We start from the raw sequence: 21,003 nt of genomic DNA, 5'->3' as shown, positions 1-21,003 counted from the left end.
ATCCTCAAGACGAGCCCAACCTATTACATGATATTTTTATGAAAAATATGTTTAAAAAAAATTAAGTGTTGTTACACATTTTTGTAAATCTCTTTAATATCTAGTTTAATAGAAAACAGCTAGATTCTCATATCTGCTTTATATATATCTACCTTCATACAGCTAAGTAGTTGGAAAGAAAGATTCTTCTCTGGCAATGCATCAAGGGGCTGTGGGGGTAGTTCAGTGGTAAAGCACTTGCCAGAAAGCATGAGACCCTGTTTTCAATTCCTAACACCAAAAGAAAAGAAGAAGAAAAAAAGATACTGCCTCAAAATTCACAAGTGTTAATTTCTTAAAAGTGAGTTGCACTGTAGAATCTGAACTACATCAATGACCTCCTCCTCCTCTATTACATGGAACCCCACTGGTCCATCTTTATGAATGGATCTTTCACATGTAAGATTTTATAACATTATTCGTTGGTTATATGGAAAATATTGATTCACTGAATTATGTTGATCTTCTAAGTGTTGACACATTCCATTATGCGATATTTTAAAATCACATTTGTTAACATTTGATCTCATCAGGACAGTCTTTAAGAACTGGAAAGCTCTTAAGTTCATGGTGGAGGATGTTCTCTAAAATTCTAATTTTTGGTAAGGCTTTGTGACATATGCCTGTAATCCCAGCTATTCAGAAGGCTGAGGCAGGAGGATTGCAAGGTGGAGGCCAGCTAGGGCAACACAGTGAGACCCTGTCTCAAAATGGAGCTATCACTCAATAGTAGAGCACAAAAACAAAATGAGAAGAAATAAAATTCTAACTTTTTTCTTGAAAACTCAAATTAAATTATTGGTACTACATTAATAGAAGGCAGTTAGATTACTTTTCTTAAAGTGACAGACTCACTTTATTCATTTTCAAGAGTACCTCTGCCAAACATTCAAGCCCAGATAAGCACACTTTTTACTTATTCTTTAAAGTAAAAATGGTGTTCTGTGGGGGAAAAATTAGTTAATTTAGCTCACAACTCAAATGATTGCACAAGTTTTTTTCCTCAAAACAAACATCACATACAACCAGAGAAATGAAAAGTTGTACCCCATTTGTGTACAATGAGTCAAAAATAAAATGTTTAAAAAAGATAGGAACACAAACAAACAAAATGTTTTGGTAGTTAGAAAAGGTGTTTTGTATATACTCCTAACGTTGTCATACAGAATATTAAAAGTTAAATGTACTCAAGAGTTGAACATAATGAAATAAATAATTTTTACTAATACTCCATAGATTTTTTTGTGTGTGGTACTGGGGATTGAACTGAGGCAAGATCTACCACTAAGCTACATCCCCAGTCCTTTATTTTATTTTTAATTTTAAGATGGGAATCTCACTAAGTTGCTGAGCCTGTTCTCAAACTTGTGATCCTTCTGCCTCAGTCTCCCAAGTAGAAGAATATTCTTAAGTGAAACTGACTTTTTTTTTTAACTGTGAGGATGTGATGGGGAAGACTACAATATCTACTAGTACACTTGGTACCACTGCTTTGATTCATGCTGAGGCAACTGGAGTTTTACCCACCAATGCTTTTTCTTTCTTCTTTTCTTTTTGGTGCTGGAGATTGAACCCAGGGCATCATGTAAGCAAAGAACACACTCTACTATGGAGCATTACACCCCAGTGCTTGCCATTAATGCTTTTGTACCATCAGTGCAAATATCAATGAAGTAAAAAAGGTGAATAATATCTTATTAAAATAGTTTGACGTTGCAGATCCATGAAAGGGCCTTAGGGACCCTCAAGAGTTCACAGACCATACTTTGAAAATTGCTCTTAAATAAATCAGTAATGGTAAGTCAGAAGAATGGTTATCTTTGAAGATGGAGAGAAATATACTGAGAAGGGGAATGAGGGAATCTCACGGGGTTCTAGAAATGCTGTATATCTTTATCTGAGAGGTAGTCAACTGAATGTATACATATGGGGATGGGGAATATTTTCATTTATGACAATATCAATGAACCTAGAGGAGATGATGTTAGGTGAGATAAGCCAGACATGGATAGACGAAAACCACCTGACCTTACTTCTGTGTGGAATCCAAGAAAGTGGAATTCCTATAAGTAGAGAGTAGAATGGTGGTTACCAGAAGCTGGGGTAGCAGGGATGAATGGGGAAAAGAGAGATGTTTCTCAAAAGAGTCTAAATCCAAGTGCAGTGGCATATGCCTATAGTGGCAGCTACTAGGGAGTTGAGGCAGGAAGATCACCTGAGCCCAAGAGTTTGAGACCAAGCTGGGCAAAACAGCAAGACCCAGTCTCTCAAAAAAACAGGTATAAAGTTTCAAAGGAGAAATGACTTTTAGTGATATACTGCACAGAAATGATAATTCTAATAAATAATGCATTGTGTGATATTTTAAAATTGTTAAGAGATTTTAAATGTTCTCAACCCCCCCCACAAATAAATATGTAAGGTGAGAGATTTGTTAATTCCCCTGATTTAATCATTTACATTGTAAACATATTAAAACATCAAACTGCATCCTATAAATATATACAATTATTATTTGTCAATTTAAAATGTCTTAATTAAAAAGAGTGTACCAAAGGCTGGGATATAGAACATTTGCCTAGTATGTAAAAGGCCCTGGGTTGATCTTGACCAATACACACACACACACACACACACACACACACACACACACACACACAGAGCGTACCATAACACATAACAGTAGTTTCATTTGCTTTATTGATCACTTAACCAATAAAATAAATAAATAATGCTGATTACTTAATGCTATTACATGTAAACCTCTCCTCCATTAAAAAAAAATTCAATACCTTTAGTTCTAAGGTTTATGTTCTAATATTCCAGTATATTCATCTAAATCCTAAGAAGGTTCTTGGAAGGCAAGTATTGGGGGAAACATCTATCTACCACTACCTCTGTAACCACCAAGTACAGGAAAGTTTACACCAGTTGCCAGGTGGGGAGAAGAATGGAAGAAACACTTTAACCTTTCTCTGCTCCCTCACACACTCCTCCCCATGGAAGCAGGCCTGCTTTAGGAGAGAGAGCTGCCCATTCATCTTTGATTGACTCTTTCAGAGTCCTTAATTTGGAGCAACCCAACCTCAAAACAAAATTTCTGCTCATCCATACAGGAAGTTTGCTTCAGTAGGCACTGTGAGCGCAAGGAAAAGGCCATTGTAAAGTTAAATTTAACTTAGAGGGGGGACTAGAGGACCCAAATCCTTCTGTTAATAATAATATTAATATTTTGACTTCCATTTATCTGATGCCTGCATTTTATTTCTTTTTTGCATTTTTTTTTTTTTTGTATTTTGTATTATTTCTATTTTGTATTTTATTTAGAGACAGGGTCTCACTGAGTTGCTTAGTGCCTTGCTTTTGCTGAGGCTGGCTTTGAACTAGCGATTCTCTTGCCTCAGCCTCCAGAGTTACTGGGATTACAGGCATCCAACACCTCACCCAGCCCTGCATTTTGTTTCTAAATTGGTTCCAAACTTGGGAGGGAAAGTAAGCAGTGCTTTCAAACATCAATAGTAAACTTTGTCTCATACATCTTTTAGAATATTCCACAAAGTAGTGTTCAAGAAATATATAATGTTTACAGCAACTAGGGAGGCTGAGGCAGGAGGATCACAAATTCAAGGCCAGCCTCAGCAATTCAGTGAGGCCCTAAGCAACTTAGTGAGACCCTGTCTCAAAATAAAAAATAAGGGGCTGGGGAGATAGCTCAATTGGTAGAGTGCTTGCCTCACAAGCACAAGGCCCTAGTTTCAATCCCCAGCATTGAAAAAATAAATAAAAAAAAATAAAAAATAGAAAGGGCTGGGGATGTGGCTCAGTGGTTAAGTGTCCCTGGATTCAATCCCTAGTACAAAAAAAAAGTGTGTATGTGTGTGTGTGTGTGTGTATATATATATAAAATATATATATTATATACGTATAGATATATAATATGTTTAAAATTATATTTGAAATTTGTTTCAAAATAATTTGGATAAGAATGAGCAGGGATATAGATGAGACAAGACTGGGCAGAAGTTGATAATTGTTTGCATCTGGGTGATGGGCTTATGGACCCTGACTAGTTTTGTGTATGTTTGAGATGAACTGTTATAAAAAAGTTGAAAAGACGCCTATCATTTGACATTTTGGTTTGAGGAAAAGACGTTAGGAAAAAGGACAGAAATTCAATATTCCAAAATAAAATTCCCCACAGTCAACATTATTTTTACTACTAATATTTACATTCCAAGTCTGCCTATTTATATATTTTGTCTGCTTGCCATGTTAATTTTAATTAATATCTTTAACCTACTATATATGTTTATTAGTAACTAATGAAATATTAAAAAGGTGGTCAAGATATTAATAATTAACAGAAGCCAAATACTATGTTTTGCACTTTATATATTTCACTATAATTTTCACTAACCACCCAATGAGGTAAATATTAAATATCCCTAGAAAAAAACTGCCTAAGATGACATAACCAATAAGAGGAACCGGGATTCAATCATAAGCAGTATAATTTCAGAGTCCATCCCTTGTACTACTCTGTTTCAGTTTTTATGTTACTGTTCATATAGCCCTTTTATTTCGGTTTTAGAGAAATTATCCATCTTGGTTTTATTCACGTATTCTATTTGTAAAGCTAGAAGATAAATTCCACAATGATACTCACAAATTACTCAGAGTCATATGGTGAAAGCCCAGAGAGTAGCTAAGGGATTAACTAACAGGCATGATATTCTTCTCCAAGGAATTCTTTAGTGGCAGCTATTCTCATGAGATGGTTTGAGTTCCTTTTCTCTCCAATAATCATCACCTAATTAACAGAAGGATACTTCTCTTTCAATTTTTGTTTCTTCCAATAAACAAGTTCACACAATTTCTGCCTCTGTAAATAACCATTTCTACATACAAACAAAATTTTATTTTTATTTTATTTATCTATTTATTTTGCAGGACCAGGGATTGAAACCAAGGGCCTTCTACCACTGAGCTGCATCTCCAGCACTTTTTGTTATATGGTCACTATTGGGTGAAAAAATATAATAGCATATAGGTATATATATAATATACATATAAGTATATATAACATGTATAAGTATACATAATATGCATATAAATATATATAAATATTTTAATATATAGCCATCACTGAAAATAAGTATGTCTTCATTTACTAAAGTTTGCTTTATTAAGTAGGATATTATTAAGTAAATGATAAATTGTTCTGTTGTTAATAAGCCATCAATAGGAATGAATGAGCCAGATGAAAAAAATCCTTAGGCAAGTGGGGAAGAGTTCCCTGGTAATAGGAATGAAGAAACAAAAGCTGAAGAGAAAAAATACTGTGATGTGGAACATTGCACAATGCTACTTCCAGTGACACTTTTTTTGTGTGTGTGTGTGTGTGGTGCTAGGGATTGAACCCGGGGCCTTGTACATGAGAGGCAAGCACTCTACCAACTGAGATATTTCCCCAGCCCTCCAGTGACACTTTGATCAAATTGATGCCTCAATTTTATTTTTGCATAACCAATTAAAGTTTGGAGCCCAGAAGAAACCAAATAGTGTCCAAGAGCAATCCTTACCCTCAAACTATTACCTGCCAAATCAATATGTGGCAGGAAGTTGGGATTGTCACAGTACCCTGCCTTTAGACCAAGGGTTAAAGACGATGAAAGGAGTGGATTAGATCATCCTTCTTCAGTCTTTGGCCACTAAGCCCTAATTAATAGCTCTCTTTCTTAAAAAATCTGTTGCTTAATTCAATTGGCCCATAAAGAGAGATAGGTTACTTTAAATGATTTCCTTGCTATCCTTATTTCTCTAGCTAACTCGGTGGGCATATGGAATAAATCATATATATATATATATATATATATATATATAGAGAGAGAGAGAGAGAGAGAGAGAGAGAGAGAGAGAGAGAGAGAGAGAGATTCCAAATGTAGGAAAATATGTCTTTAAAGGGTTTACTTCAAAAACTTGGGGTTTTTTTGTTTTTGTTTTTTGGAGAGAGAGGGTTGTTATGTTGCCATGTTGGAATTAACTCCTGGTCTCATGTTATCCTTCTGCTTCAGCCTCCATAGAAGCTAGGACTCGTGCTTATGCCACTGGGCCTGGCTTAATTCATTTTTCATTTCTGTGTTTTCCAAATTTCTTACAATTAACATGAGTTACTTATGCAGCTGGAAAAATCTATCTTAAAATATTAATAAAATTCATAATTTCATAGTATGATGAAAATGATGTTTGAGATATTACTGCTTACCCTCCATTTAATCCAGAGGGTTTATCTTCGGTTTGGCCCTATTGAAAATTTTTTTTATACGTGAATCTTTTTTTTTTTTTTTTTTTTTTTTTTTTTGCTGTGCTATGTCTGAGTCACGTCTCCATTCTGGTCTTATTAGTATGTTTCATCAATATGTTTTAATTATAAAAAGTGTTATTTGGTCAAATACATTTTAAAAGGACACATGGCAAGTATCTGATAATTATCAGACAATTAACTTATTTTTATTATATGCCAAGATGTGTACCATAGGCTAGAGCCACAAGAATTAACAAATCTAATCCCTGCCTGTGAGGAACTTATGGTCTAGAAAGAGAAATAGATCTATTAACAAATCCTATTGCAATATTATATATGCTTCAAAGAAGTAACAACAAAGCCTACAGCATTTAATTTTTTTTCCCCTTTCAAGAACAATCAATCAGTAAAAGGCAAAAGTGTTAAAACTGAAAACAGGGCTGGGGTTGTGGTTCAGTGTGAGGCCCTGGGTTCAATACTCAGCACTACATATGAATAAATAAATAAAATAAAGGTCCACTGACAACTACAAAAATATAAAAACAAAAACAAAAACAAAACAAACAAATTCTGTAAATAGCTGTGTGCAGTGGTACACTCCTGTAATCCCATCTACTTGGGAGGCTCAGACAAGAGGATTGCAAGTTCCAGGCTACCCCCAGTAACTTAAAGTAAAAGTAAAATTTTTTACTGTCTCAAAATAAAAAGTAAAAAGGGTTGGCTAATTGTCCTGTGTTTAATCCCCAGTACCATTTAAAAGAAAGAAAGAAACCTCTGAAAACTTTAGGGTGAATATCATTCCCTTTCAATCAACTCTAAAGCTTTACTGCAGAATATAATTGTGGATCCTTTGTATAAACAAACTTAGATTTTGTTGTTGTTTTGTTTTATATTGCATTTTGTGGTACTGGGGATAGAACCCAGATCCTTGCACCAATGAGCTACACTTCTAGCTAATTTCACAGTTTTAAAAATGTTTTCTAAGCTGGGTAGAGTGGCATACCCCTATATTCCCAGCTACTGGGGAGACTGAGGCAGGAGGATGGGAAGTTCAAGGCCAGCCTAGGAGGAAAAAAAAAAGGGCTGGGAATGTATCTCAGTGGTAGAGTACTCCTGGATTCAACCCTCAGTAGCAAAGTTAAATAAGTGAATAAAAGTGTTTTTTATACATGTTGTAACAATGCAAAGAGGTAAGCAAGACAAATAGTTCCTGTTTTATAGATAAGTAAACTAAGGCTTGTTCTCCAGGCTAATAACTAGTAAATTCAGAATCTGATTCAGGTGATTTAATTCTTAATCATAATGCTTTTGTAGTACATATAAAGTAGTAGATATTAGAGTGTCCAGTTATACCAGTTCAGGTGCATATACTTTATATACACAGAATACTCAATGCTTCCATACTGGGATGGCCGTATATCTGGATTACAAAAAATGTCAGCTATTTGTAGTTAAGGCAATAGAGAACAAGCACAAATGTGAGCAATTTGCAGAGACAAATCAATGCTATCATCAGTGTCCAAGACAAAAATTAAAGGAATTAAAAGGAGACTATGTCTGTCTGTCCATCTCTCTCTCTTGGTACTGGAGATTGAACCCAGAGGTACTTTACTGCTGAACTACATCCCCTGTTACTTTTTATTTTTTATTTTGAGACAGGTTCTCACTAAGTTGGTGAGGGTCTCATTAAGTTGTTAAGGTTGGCCTCAAACTTGGCGATTCTCCTACCTCAACCTATGTCTCTTATTTGCCAGAGACTTGGCATCATTTTTTTTTTTTTGGTAGAGACTTAGCATCTTGATTTACAAAGTGTGTTGTAGTAATTACTTCCTGTTCTAATATTGATTCAATGGTGTTATTTGGGGTACATATTCAATAAAAATTTATTAAGCTAACACATGGGAACTTAATACGGTTCTTGTAGAACCATCATACACAGGCAAAACAGATTTTTGAGTCTGTAGATATTTAACAAGATTCCAGGTGAAAGGGTGTTAGATTTTTGAGCATCAAATACTGTTCACACATTTACAAATAATAAATGTAAATTTTTTACATAAGGATACTGAAATGACTTAACATTTAGGGAGAAAAATATGTTAAAAGTATTTCCAACGGTGAGAATTTGAGGTCCAGCTTATCCTGAATTTTATACCTGCTAGCATGCATGATTAACATGTATTTCTTCTAAATTAAAATTAAGATCATTCATAATGACAGCTTAGGTAGCTTTTTAGAACATCTAGGGTTTTTGGTTTTGGTTTTGACTTGGGGTTTTTAGTTAAGCACACCTTTTGTAATTTAGTAAACACAACTGCAGTGTATATTGCTTATTCCCAGAATTGGACTACTATTAGTAGTTGCTTCAATGACAACAACTTCAACACTAAAAATTGGTCATTGATTCCAATGGTTGAAGGCATAGTAGTAGTTATTATGTCATCCTACAATTTAACCAATTAAACCAAAAAAGCAGTAACATGACATTTAGCCATCAACTCTTTAAAACCTTTGATGTTTTTCAGGAGTGAGAGACTAGGATAACTTCTGAAGTCACCTATTATAACTGAATTTAAGTGACATAATTTAAAAAATTATTTCTAGATGTCGAGAGACCTTTTTTTAAAAATCATATTCATTTATTTATATGTCGTGCTGAGAAGTGAACCCAGTGCCCCACACATGCTAGGCAAGTGCTGGACCACTAGGCCACAACCCTAGCCCCTAAGTGATATACTTTAAACAAAAAAAATGATAATGCGTTTCTGTGACATTTAAAATTTTCTTCCTTGCCAATACTTGTCATAATAAGGGCTAAGGTACTAAATTAAGTTTTAGATTGTGAAGTCCTAGAATTTACCATTATACTGTAAATTTCAAGCAGTTTTAATCCTGTTACACCCATCCCTAAAGAAAAGTTAAAAGTAATTAAAATCATCCAATTTCACGACATATAGATTATGCTTGAAATGCAATGAATGTACTCACATTATTACACAATAATGAAGAGGCAAAGATTTGGCCTGTTTTCTGGGCAATTAGGTGGACTACCTAGGATCCTTAAAGCAAGATACTCTTCCAAAAGAACCAATCTTTGTTTTCTTTAAAGAATCTGTGTCATAAACCCAAATGATTTTTAGTTTTTTAAAAATCCACGTGTCATTCCGGGGTGCAAGGTAGTGCTTTAAAAAAACAAAACAAAAACAGGTGCAAGGTTTGGAGCCCTGGGGACCAGGACCCTCCAGATCCCCGTTCTATTCAGCTCGGGCTCTAAGTGTGACCTTGGGAAATGTCCCTGGATCAGGGACTCGGTTCCTTTCTCTTTTTAATTATGAGGGTTAAATTATGAGCGCGTGGGGGTGGGACCAGCCCCCAGGCACCCTAGACAATCGGGCTGAATCTCGCTCCAGGTACACGCTGATCCTTGGCCCTGCTTGTCGCCCCAGCTCTCCCCAAGCGTTCTGCCACCGGCTTGCTCGCAGCATTGTTCCCGGTTCCCCCCGTGGGTACCCCAGATCTGTACGGCGCTTCCCTCTTTGTGCTTTGCTGCCATGAAGGGACCTTGTGATCGTCCTCCCATCAGATAAGAAACGCTCCATCTACCCTTTATTTTCATCTTGATCTTTCTCCCCTCAGAGAACTCCTGACACTGCAGCACTCCAAAGACCCCCGCCAGGGCTCTGCCTCGAGACCCCTCTCCTTCCCTCCCTTCAGGAGACCTCCCCTTCACACCGCCTTCGCCACCGAGGGAGCCTTCTAGTCTCAACCCCGTTCTTCCTCAAACTCTCACGTATTTCCATCCGGCTGCCTTCTGCGGAGCTCCAGAGGAGCCTCAGCTCTCCTCAGAAATAAAGCCTCCCCCACCTCCGCCATCGGGTTCTGGGGACCCCTCTCACCTCCACGGTGAGAGATGTGTTTACTGAGGAATCGCTGCTTCTTTCTCTGGTGCAGCAAAGTCGGGTATTTAAGCAACAACAATGAGGTCACCAAATACCCTCCTAGGGTGGAGAGAAGGTAAAAAGCCGCGGTGGACGACATCTCAGTCACCATGTGGGAAGTCACCCACCTCCGGGGCCTCGGAACCCCGCAGCTGCGGTCGCAACGGCTGCGGCTGCGGCGGCGGCGGCGGCTGCTGTTCGAGGTCTGCTCGCCCCCAGCTGGTGCCAGGGGTGTAGCGCAGTTGTTCGTGTCAGCCCACCACGCAGGCGCAGCCCGACCCTAGCGTCGGGGCAACAAAGGGGCTCCCACACGCAGGCGCGCTCGGGATGCTAGGTAGGAAAGAGCCTGCGGAGGTCCTGCGGCTAACGTCAGGCACCTAGCATGTGGTCGCAGGCGCAGTGTGATTCGAAGATGCTTCCCACTGAGGCAAACACTTGGAGACCTGCCAGCTTTTTTTTGCCGTAGCTCGAGCAGAAAAGGATGTTCAAGGGTGGTGGTCTTCAGGAAACTGAAGTATTTGGAAAATCTACCTCAAAAGGGAAAGATTCCAGGGCGCGGTTTTAACCTCTGCTCTAGGAAATACAAAGAATTGTTAACGATTCCTTGTAGGTACTCAAGAAATACTTATTGACCAACAAGTTCTTTTAAAATAAGGAAATTTAGGACCGAGGATGAAGCCTAGTGCTAGAGCTCAACTAGCACAAAGCCCTGGGTTCAAGATCCAGAACCCCCCAAAATAAAACTTTGGCAAGGTTTTATTATTTCCTAGATAGGCTGGAAATTAAATTCCAGATGACTCCTACTAGTTTCCTCTTCGTTCTACACATTCCAAACTATTAAAACATGAAGAGCAACATTTCAATGCAAAACAATTCAAAGCCCAGAGTTATGTTGTTTTATTTTTACTTTTCAAGCTCCTGGAGTCAAGGCTTCTCCTGCCTTAGCCTCCTGAGTAGCTGGGACTACAAGCAAGTGCCACTGTACCCAACTTTTTTTTTGTACCAGGGATTGAACCCAGGGGAGCTTAACCTCTGAACCACATCCCCAGACCTCCTTATTTTTTAAATTTTTGAGACAGGGTCTCACCAAGTTGCTGAGGCTGGCTTTGAATTTGCGATCCTCCTGCCTCAGACTCCCCAGCCGACCTGCATTCATATAGATAGATAGATAGATAGATAGATAGATAGATAGATAGATAGACAGATAGATAGATAGATAGATAGATATGATATATATAGATCAGCTTTAAAAGTAGCAAGATGTGTTAAATATTATTTCATACATATTGATACTAAAATCTCCAATTCTGTTGGTCCAGCATCTCAAAATCAACGTGTCTAGGAAAAGATAATAACACTAAAGTTTTGGTACCTTCTTTCATATCTAATTGGTGAAATGGTGATATGATGGTAAATCACAATTTGACACTGGTAAAAGTTACCATGGACTGGTTAAGATTTGTATCACTTAACAAACTTTCACAGTATAGGAATTTTAGAAGAATATCATGCATTAATATCTTTGATTAAAGTTTTAGTTAAACCGGGTGAAGTGACTTGAGCCTGTAATCCCACCTACTATAGAGGCTGAGACAAGAGGATCAAAAATTTAAGGCCAGCCTGGGCAACTTAAGGAGATCCTGTCTCCTAAAGTGGGGGAGGGGAGGGCCGCTGGGAATGTAGCTCAGTGGTAAAGTGCCCCTAGGTTTAAGTCCCAGTACCAAACAAAAAAAGAAAAAAAAAAGGTTTAGTTAGATAACATTGATTTGAAATATGGTATCTGGGGGAAGGGAGGCTGGAGATGTGGCTCAGTAGTACAGCTTCAGCTTCCTAGCATGCAGGTCTTGGGTTCCAGTCCCCAAATTGGGGGGTGGGGAAATTTCATCAGTTCAAGAATGCAATAAGAACAAAATAATTCAATTAAAGTATTAGAATTATGAGACAAATGTGTTGTTAATTAACAAATGTGTTGCAATTAAGTCAAATCAGTCTTCATACCACAGATCACCTTATTTTATTTATTTATTTATTTATTTATTTTCAGTTCTGGGGATCAAACCAGAACCTCCTGCATGCCAGGCAAATGCTCTACCACTCAGCCATATCACCTGGATCACCTTATTTTGAAAATAATTTCTGGAGCAGTGTCTTTAAGGAAAATCCTGGCTAAAATATCATTTTGGCAAAAACTGTTTTGCCTACATGGTTATGCAATATTCAGTTATGATAGAAATATGTTTTATCATGAATAGTGAAACAAAAACAAGAGAAAACAGAGGTATCAACATGTATTTTATGCCTTTTTTTCTAGAACAACAAATTTTTATTAGCAAGTTGTGACCCCATTTAAAATAAATATCAACAATATAATGAAACAGTAGAACAATTATTGTCCAAATACTAAACTCCTATAACCAAAACACAGTCTGGGTTTGGGAAAACACAGTATATACATACCAAAAAAAAAAAAGTCCCCCACATAGTAAAAACAAAAACCAGCCTAAGTTTGGGATTGAACTGGCTGGAAAATTCTTATTGTGTCACTGCTTTAAGAACCCCACGGAGCACCTTATAGCTCATTAATTGCACATTTTCCTTAGGAGGGAAACAAGGTCCTCTCTCAGTCACATATGCATAAGGAAATCTTAAAACCCAAAGGCCATCTGGTGGGAGAGTGATTTCTTGTTTTTCTGGATAAAATACTGGACATGGTGGTGGACCCGGTTGAACCTGGAAAACATAAGTAAATATAATTATTTTGCATTTCTTAATAAGAAACACATGAAAGGTAAGTACCTCAACAAATGATAGGTTCAAAGAGCATGTAAGAGTCAGATGTAGATGCATATGCTGATTACAGGTGTGTCACCCCTGTAATCCCAGCCATGCAGGAGGCTGGGGCAGGAGGATAGCAAACTTTTGGCCAGTCTCAGTAATCTATTGAGACCTTGCCTCAAAATACAAAATTCAAAAAAGGGCTGGGGATATAGCTCAGTGGTACAGTGCCCCTGTGTTCAATCTCTAGTACCCATCCCCCACCAAAAAAAAGCATATTATTAGGTAGCAATTAGACATCAGCAGTGTGTCAGGAGTTTATGAAAATACTTGATACAGACAAATCAATTCATCAACAGCCCTGCCTCAGTGGTGCCTTAATAGACAAGATAGCTATTTCAAGACACTTGCCTGATCTCAGCCCTATAAACTATTATTCTTACAATAGGAGGAAGAGATAAATTCAGGTGGTAAGAACCAAAGAGCAAAGGTGTTTGCTTAAAAGGGCCTAACAGCTAAGTAATCTAAGCAAGACCCTAGAAAAACAACACAGACCAGAGATTCCCAGGCCTAGGAATGCAGGATGATAAAGATGAGGGCCCACCAACCACAAATTCAGTAAAATCAATTAGGACCTGTTGGCCAGGCCACGATGCCCAGAATTGCCCTGATGTTGTTAGTTAATGTAGTTCATCAAGGCAAAGTCAAGAGGTGATACTAACCTTTTAACAAATCTACCTTTTACCCCAAGAAAAGTTGGGAAACAAAGAAGTGAGTTGTCCCTGTCCTCTCAAGAGGGCCTACTCATTTCCTTAAGGGTGCCCCCCACCACTTTCTTCTTTCTCTTCTAATGAACTTAGCTGTACTGTTTTTTTCTTTTGTGGTGCTGGGGATTGAACCCACAGCCTATGTGCTTGCATGGCAAGCACTCTACCAACTGAGCTATCTCACCAGCCCCTTGACTGTACTTTTGAGTCTCGTATCTTCTTGAAATCCCCTAATGCAAGAGCAAGAACACAGTTGAATCTGATAAAATCTTATTGCTTTCCATTATCACATACAAGATTGCAGACCTGTAATCCCAGCGGCTCGGCTTGGGAGGCTGAGGCTGGAAGATCCCGAGTTCAAAGCCAGTCTCAGTAAAAATGAGGTATTAAGCAACTCAGTAAGACCCTGTCTCTAAATAAAAAACAAAATAGGGCTGTGAGTGTGACTCAGTGGTCGAGTGACCCTGAGTTCAATCCCTGGTACAAAAAAAAAAAAAAAAATTAGGCAGAAAGGGGTTGGGGGGTAGATCAGCAGTAGAGTACATGTTTAGCATGTGCAAAGCCCTGGGTTTAGCCCTGAGTACCCCCCCACAAAAAAAAAAAAAAGATTAAGCAAATATGGGTACATTCAATTCATATTTAATATTACATTAAAAATTACTGATTTTTTAACTTCAAGCTATACTTTTGAACCAAATTATGTGAACTAATGGTATAAACTGAAATACCTAGCATTTTCCAGGTACCATAAGAATGGATAAAATAAAATGTGCACAATTTCTCCTTTTAATTTTTTTTCTTTCTAAAAAAAAAGGTTTCATTATGTTGCCCAGGCTGGTTCCATACTCCTAGGTTCAAGTGATTTTCTTGCCTCAGCCTCCCTAGTAGGTACAGGCATGATCCATTCTGCTGAGCTCCCACAATTTCCTTTTTTTTTTTTTTTTTAAATAAATTTTTTAGTTGTAGATGGACAGAATACCTTTATTTATTTTTAGGTGGTGCTGAGGATCAAACCCAGTGCTTCGCATGTGGTAGGCAAGCGCTCTACCACTGAGCTACAACCCCAGCCCACACGATTTCTCTTGTAAGAAACAGAATATTAAGCTGAGTGTGATGGCACATGCCTGTAAGCCTAGTGACTCAAGAGGCTAAGGCAGGAGGATTACAAGTTCAAGGCCAACCTCAGCAACTTAGCAAGATCCTAAGCAACTTAGGAAGACCCTGCCTCAAAAAATAAAAAGGGCTGGGGATGTAGCTCAGTGGTAAAGCACCCTGGGGCTCAGTCCCCAGTATTAAAAGACAAAAAAAAAAAAAAGGTTAGGCATAAAAGGTGCTTATATTTAAGATTTAATGAAATAATTAGAGTTTTTAATTTTTTTTTTTCTTTTTTTGTGATGATGGGGATTGAACCCAGGGCCTTGTGCTTGCACGGCAAACACTCTACCAACTGAGCTATATGCCCAGTCCTTAAAATATTTCTTAGATGTTGATAGGCCTTTATTTTTTAACTCATTTATTTATATGTGGTGCTGAGAATCGAACCCAGTGCCTTACATATGCTAGGCAAGCGCTATACCACTGAGCCACAACTCCAGCCCCCAAATTAGTTTTGATATTATTTTGTACTTTTAAAAAAATAATCAAAACAAGCATCAGCATTTTTTTGTTTGGGGGCAGGAAGGGTTGCACTTCTTACCTGAGGCATTAGTATTATCTGCAAAGGAGCATCAGGAACCACAACAAAAAGCCTCATAAGTTGAGCATAATGTGGTTTTAGCCCTCTACCCTGAGATGATGACAGAATGTATAAGGGCATATCACTATTTAGGGCTTTCAAAGCTGACTCCTTTGGCCCACTACCCATCACTTTCATTATTTTGTCAGGTCCCGAGCACATGAATCTTCGACCTCGGGAGTCTTCATATTCAAAGCCAACAAAAGCTCGAGCTATGTCATCTCGCCGCCTTCCTCTTCCCATTACAACTGCACTTCTCTTTCCAGGAATAGCTTTATTTGGAGCAGGCCAAGAATTTGTGTCTAAGTCTCCTTCATCTTCAGCTCTAGTCCTGATGACAATGTCCCAAGGCATAAGATAGTTTGTTCCTGGAATGAAGCCCTGTTGATCCAAACCTGTATGAAAGTTATAAGACTTAGCAGGGCCCAGTTTAACCAAAGACCAGCTGGAGAATTTGGGTAGGAGACCTTTTGGGCAATTTGAATGTAGCATGCCTGGGAGATACTCAACTGTGGATGCCTGTCGATCAACCAAGTTTGGTCTCTTCTCAGATTTTACTTCTCCTTGACCATGAACTTCTGGATTGTCTCCTCCTGCTTGGGGATCAGCTGGATAGGTACCTAAACTATCTGTGGATTGGCCCAAACTCAAAGCTAAACTCAGGCTTGTGCTTTCTCCTTGAGTTTGAGGTTCTTTTTCTTTAAGTTTATCAGCATCTGAATCTGGAGGAGCAGGTGAAGATTCATTTTTGGCAGGGGCAGGATCTGGAGTACTGGGTTCAAATACTGGGAAATTGATATGATCCAATTTTCCACAACATTTTTCTTCCAGAAGCTATAAGAGGGGGAGGGAAAAAAAAAAAAGCCCTGTAAATTTTTCATTTAAAATAACCTTCTTCACTCTAACAAGTAAAATCCATCAATATGTGATAAGTACTTATAAAGAACCTGCCCCTGTTTATATATTGTGTAGTTGTAACTGCTTTTATAAATATTCTGCTTCTGAAAATACGTATTTTATTCAGTTATTTAGCAAAAAAAAAAAAAAAAAAAAAAAAAGAAGAAAAAAATGCAGTCTACCTGATAAAAATCATAGTTAGCTGCTTTGATATCAAAGGGATCATCTCGAGGTGCTTGTTTCCTTCCACAGTTACATGCACCAGTAGATCGAGCTCGGCTATTGTGATACAGCACAGGAGGATTTCTATCAGCCTCTGGTTTTTCTCCTGGAAAACACAACAGTCACTATAATTTCATAAACGTGCAGAATCAAGCTTACTTTGCATTTTGTAAAGTGGAGCCCCCAAATTCTCCAAATAGTTCTTTGGATATAAGAACACACACACACTCAGAACTTTGACTAAATAATAGAAGAAGTATAAATACATAAAATATATTTTTAGTCTTTTTGTTTGTTTGTTTTGTTGTTTTTGTGGTGCTGGGGATGCAACTTAGGAACTTCTGCATGCTATACAAGCACTCTACCACTGAGTTACATTCCCACCTCTAATTTAAAATTTTGAGTTTCTCAGTTTTTCCCTCCTACTGCCACCATCATGGTGACCTAACACTTCATTATATTCATTTTAACTAAGAAAAAAATTCCAAAATAAAAATGTTAACATAAAATACCTGAAGTTTTGTACCACTTAATAATTATCATTTACTAATTCATTAGGGTTCATTCTTTAAATAAAGAAAAATAAGAAATTAGTCATGGCTGATATTTTCTGTTTCTAGCAGGAGATAAATCTTACATTTCTACAGGACTCTTTAAAATATATCAATACATGGCAAACAAATCACCTTAAAACAAACAAACAAAAAAACACAGCTCAAAGTTCTGATTTCAAAATACTGAAAAAAATTTTGTTACCTGATTTAGGTAATGAGTGAAATTTATGTACACAGTGTTGATCAGTTAAACTCCTCTCCTCACAGAGCTGATGACCATTGCTCCAAAATTTGTAGCAGTCCTCATGTAATTGCATGGCGTATTTGTGAAAGGCTGGACCTCTAGCATGTTGGCTGTATACTCGAAGAGCCTGGGCAAGCTGATTCTTATGGACAGTCATTGTATAATTGTGAGGCAAATTTGACTGATAGGCACTATGAGCCATGGGTAAAGCTTTTTGGCACCGATTTTCTGAGAATTTGGTGTCAATATCCAAAAACCCTTCCAAAACTTTAATACTGCTTAAAATCTTAGACGTTAACTCCCCAGTGGGTGACCCCAGGTCCTCCTCTTTTCCATCAATGGCCACTTCATAGAGTTTTGCAGCTGCTGAGATCCACTTCTGATAAGTGGGAAGTTCAAAATGAGAAGGTTGTGGGTTTCTCCCCACGCTGTCATCAAAACCTTTTTTGCTTAGGACCAGTTCCACATGTTGCCAAAGGAATTCCCGAAGAGTGAAATCCACTAGCTGGCCTGAAGAACTGGAAGCGCTGCTGTCAATGTGGAAGGAAAGTTGTTGTCGGCTTTGCTGCCTCATTACCTGATATCGCCTGGGCCCAGAAAGGGGTGCAGGCACCAGCAAAGATTCAGGGTCTTTCACAGTACAATGACTCCTTAGTTGGTCCAGCAACATGCCTACTGGGTCTTCCTCTTGGCTTCCAGGGACTATGTACACAAAAGCTTGATTGGCAGGTACAGTAAAGAGGCAGTTGATACTTTGATTAGTCAAGACTCGACTCTTGCGGAAGATTCTATAGATCTGATCCTCCAGGGCATGCTGCAGTCTTCTTTTGGGAGAATGCTTCTTGGGCTTGTCTGGATGAGCTGTGTCTTGGTTTCGAGGGGGTTCTACCTTGAGTGCTCCATTGAGTTGAAAGAGGAAAAGAAGTCTAGGTGGACAAGGTCGGCAGTTTAGCTTCCAGTCTTTGCCAACCGGACAATCCTTAATAGCTGCTTTGAGGAGGGGCAGTACTTTCTGTCTTAGCCCATCCAGTGCTCTGAATACTCGATCATAAGTTATGTCAAAAGAACAAGTGGGATGAACAAGGAGCAAGATGTGACAGACAGAGAAAAGGTAAAGGAGACTGAGGCACTGTAACTTCTCCTGATGTTTCCAAAACTCATGTGCTTCTGCATGAGGTAACGAGAGGCCTCCTCCAGCTTCCCCGCTCTGCAGAGCCCGACAAGCCCGCAAAAGCTGTGAATTGTCACAGATGGAAGTAAGAAGAAGATACAGAACTTTGCTTTCCTGATTGTAATAGGCCTGAAGAAGGCTGAAGTCCTGAGAACCTGCCTCAGTTCGGTTGCCTTCCACCGCAGCTACACCTCCCCGAACTGGATCCCCGGCTGCAGCCCCTGGGTCCCCGGCTCCACCTGCTTCCCCGACAGCGCCAGCTTCGGTCTTGATTCCAGGCCCTGGATCCCCAGGGTCTTGTTGGCGAAACAGGGGAAAAACCTGTCGGTCGCACACCGTATTCACAAGCGAGAACTTCTCGGAATTCAGGCGCAGAGCTGTCTTGCCAAAGATTCCCACCACGCAGATCTCATCCTCTCGCCAAGGAGGCTCCGGTGCGCCAGCTGCGTTCCCTCCTCCTTCTGTAGGGGACCCTCCGGGACTTTCAGAGCCCAACCAGGCTGAGGCTCCCATTAGAAGTTCTCGTAAGCTGACAGGACCCGCCATGGTAGAGCGCCTTCTTTAAAGTCCTTCCGGTCCTCCCAGTAAACCCAACCGGCTCTCGTCCAATTGCGAAATACCTCCTCCGCTCATTCAGTTCTTGCTTCTCTCTCACTTTGGTTCCGCCTCCATCTCCTCCTTTTCTAGTTTTATGTCAAGATCTTCCGAAATCCAAAATTTCCTCAATTTGAGACCATAATTCTAAATTTCCTTAGTTTGAATTGAGATGTCGAAGAAAATAACTGGAGGCAGTTCGTATTTCAAAGAATAAGAAAACGCTGCTAAAGAATGTCAAGTGACTTCTAACAGTAGCAAAGGGGTTCAGCTGGGCTCGGTGCAGGGCCTGAAGTGCCACCTAACCCTTAGGCTGAAACTTGAGGATCACTCGAGCGTAGGAGTTCGAGGCCAGCTTGGTCAACCAAGGGAGACCTCGTCAAGAAGGAAGGGAGAGAGAGAAGGACGAAGTGGGGTGCGGGGGTTGGGGGAGAATTAAAGAAATTAGGGAGACAGGGGTTGGGGATTTAGCTCAGTGACAAAAAGATTGCCTAGCACCCTCAGCTTGGCGGGGCGAGGTGGGGAGTGAAGGAGGGAAAGCGAATGGGCGGAAGGAAGGGCTCCATTTTATGGAACCTAACTATACAAGATGAAGAATTGCCCGGCGGCGAAGTGGTACACGCCTGTAATCCCAGAGACTCCGGAGGCTGAGGAAGGAGGATCGCAAACTGAAATGCCAGCCTCAGCAATTTAGCGAGCTCCCAACCCAGACCTATGCATTTTGGCCAAATCCAGATGATCTGTATACGCTTTACAGTTTGAGAATCACCACTCTAGGAGCATCTTTCAAAGCAAGGTGAAATGGCGAACTGATTTCATTGCACTATTCTATGAAGAAATATTATTAGTTCACATCAAAGGAAAAGAAATCAGTGATTTTTGAAAGGTTTGTGGAGTACAAGCTTGAAAATAATGTGTCAGGCGTGGAAGAATATATACTAAAATGTTAGTGGGGCTGGGGGGTTGTGGCTCAGTGATTAAGTGCTCGCGTAGCGCACATGGGGTCCCGAGTACAATCCTCAGCACCACATAAAAATAAAATACAGGTAGTGTGTCCACCTACATCTGAAACATATACATATTTTAAAAAATGTTAGCTGTGGTGGAATTTGTTTGTTTGCTTATTCATTTTTTTTTTTTTGCAGTTCTGGGGATTCAACCAAGGGCCTCAGGAATACCATACCACTGAGCTACACCCCCAGACCGGCCTTTTTTTTTTTTTTTTTTCCCTCCCCAGCAGGGAGGTGTCTATGTTGCCTCGCTGGTAATTATTTAATAGACTGGTTCTTGTTGCTGGTTTTGTGTGTGTGTGTGTGTGTGTGTGTGTGTGTGACTAAGAATTGAACCCAGGGACTCCACCACTAAGTTACATCCCTAGCCCAATTTTATTTGTTTATTTGAACCAAGGTTTTGCTGAATTGCTTAGGACCTTACTAATTTGCTGAGGCTGGTCTCGAATTTGAGATCCTTCTGGCTCAGCCTCCCAAGTGGCTGAGATTACAGGTGCGTGCCACCAATCCCAGCCTGGTGCTTGGATTGAACCCAGGGCCTCATGCATGCTAGGCTAGCACTCTATACTGCTGAACTACATTCCCAGTCCAAATTAATTTTTTGTTACTTGTTTATTTCGCAGTGCTGGGGATTGAATCCAGGAGCTGTCTACCCCTGAGCCACATCCCCAGCCCCAGCTCTTTTTGTGTGTGTGTGACAGGGGCTCACCAAATTACTGAAGGTGGTGTGGAATTTGTGATCCTTCTGTGTCA

At 39.3% G+C, this 21,003-nt stretch overlaps 2 protein-coding genes across 2 annotated transcripts in view; both read right to left on the bottom strand.

The window, feature by feature from the left end:
• GDPD1 (glycerophosphodiester phosphodiesterase domain containing 1) overlaps positions 1-10,493 on the bottom strand; it is a 43,344-nt gene extending 32,851 nt beyond the window's left edge. The window contains exon 1 of the mRNA XM_079131481.1: positions 10,240-10,493. Coding sequence (XP_078987607.1) covers positions 10,240-10,393 — 154 coding nt within the window. The 5' untranslated portion in view covers positions 10,394-10,493. The remainder of the gene's footprint in view (positions 1-10,239) is intronic.
• Positions 10,494-12,552: 2,059 nt separating this feature from the next.
• Positions 12,553-19,217, bottom strand: SMG8 (SMG8 nonsense mediated mRNA decay factor). Its single transcript, XM_079133546.1, has 4 exons — positions 17,434-19,217; positions 16,638-16,783; positions 15,520-16,392; positions 12,553-13,011 (listed from the first exon to the last, which is right to left on the bottom strand). The coding sequence occupies exons 1-4, from the start codon at positions 19,190-19,192 to the stop codon at positions 12,814-12,816; spliced, it is 2,976 nt and encodes a 991-aa protein (XP_078989672.1). The 5' UTR covers positions 19,193-19,217; the 3' UTR covers positions 12,553-12,813.
• Between the last annotated feature and the right edge of the window lie 1,786 nt (positions 19,218-21,003).

This window comes from Sciurus vulgaris, assembly GCF_902686455.1.
Source record: "Sciurus vulgaris genome assembly, chromosome: 3".
Lineage (NCBI taxonomy): Eukaryota > Metazoa > Chordata > Mammalia > Rodentia > Sciuridae > Sciurus > Sciurus vulgaris.
Note: the sequence above shows the minus strand (reverse complement) of the source record. Positions and strands in the feature narration are given on the sequence as shown.

Coding starts and splice junctions, on each gene's coding strand:
- SMG8 (XM_079133546.1), bottom strand. CDS start 19,192: ATGGCGGGTCCTGTCAGCTTACGAGAACTTCTAATGGGAGCCTCAGCC. Junction 16,784..17,433: donor TCACTCATTACCTAAATCAG/GTAACAAAATTT, acceptor TGTGTTTTCCAG/GAGAAAAACCAGAGGCTGAT. Junction 13,012..15,519: donor AGATAATACTAATGCCTCAG/GTAAGAAGTGCA, acceptor TATGTTTTCCAG/GTTCAACCGGGTCCACCACC.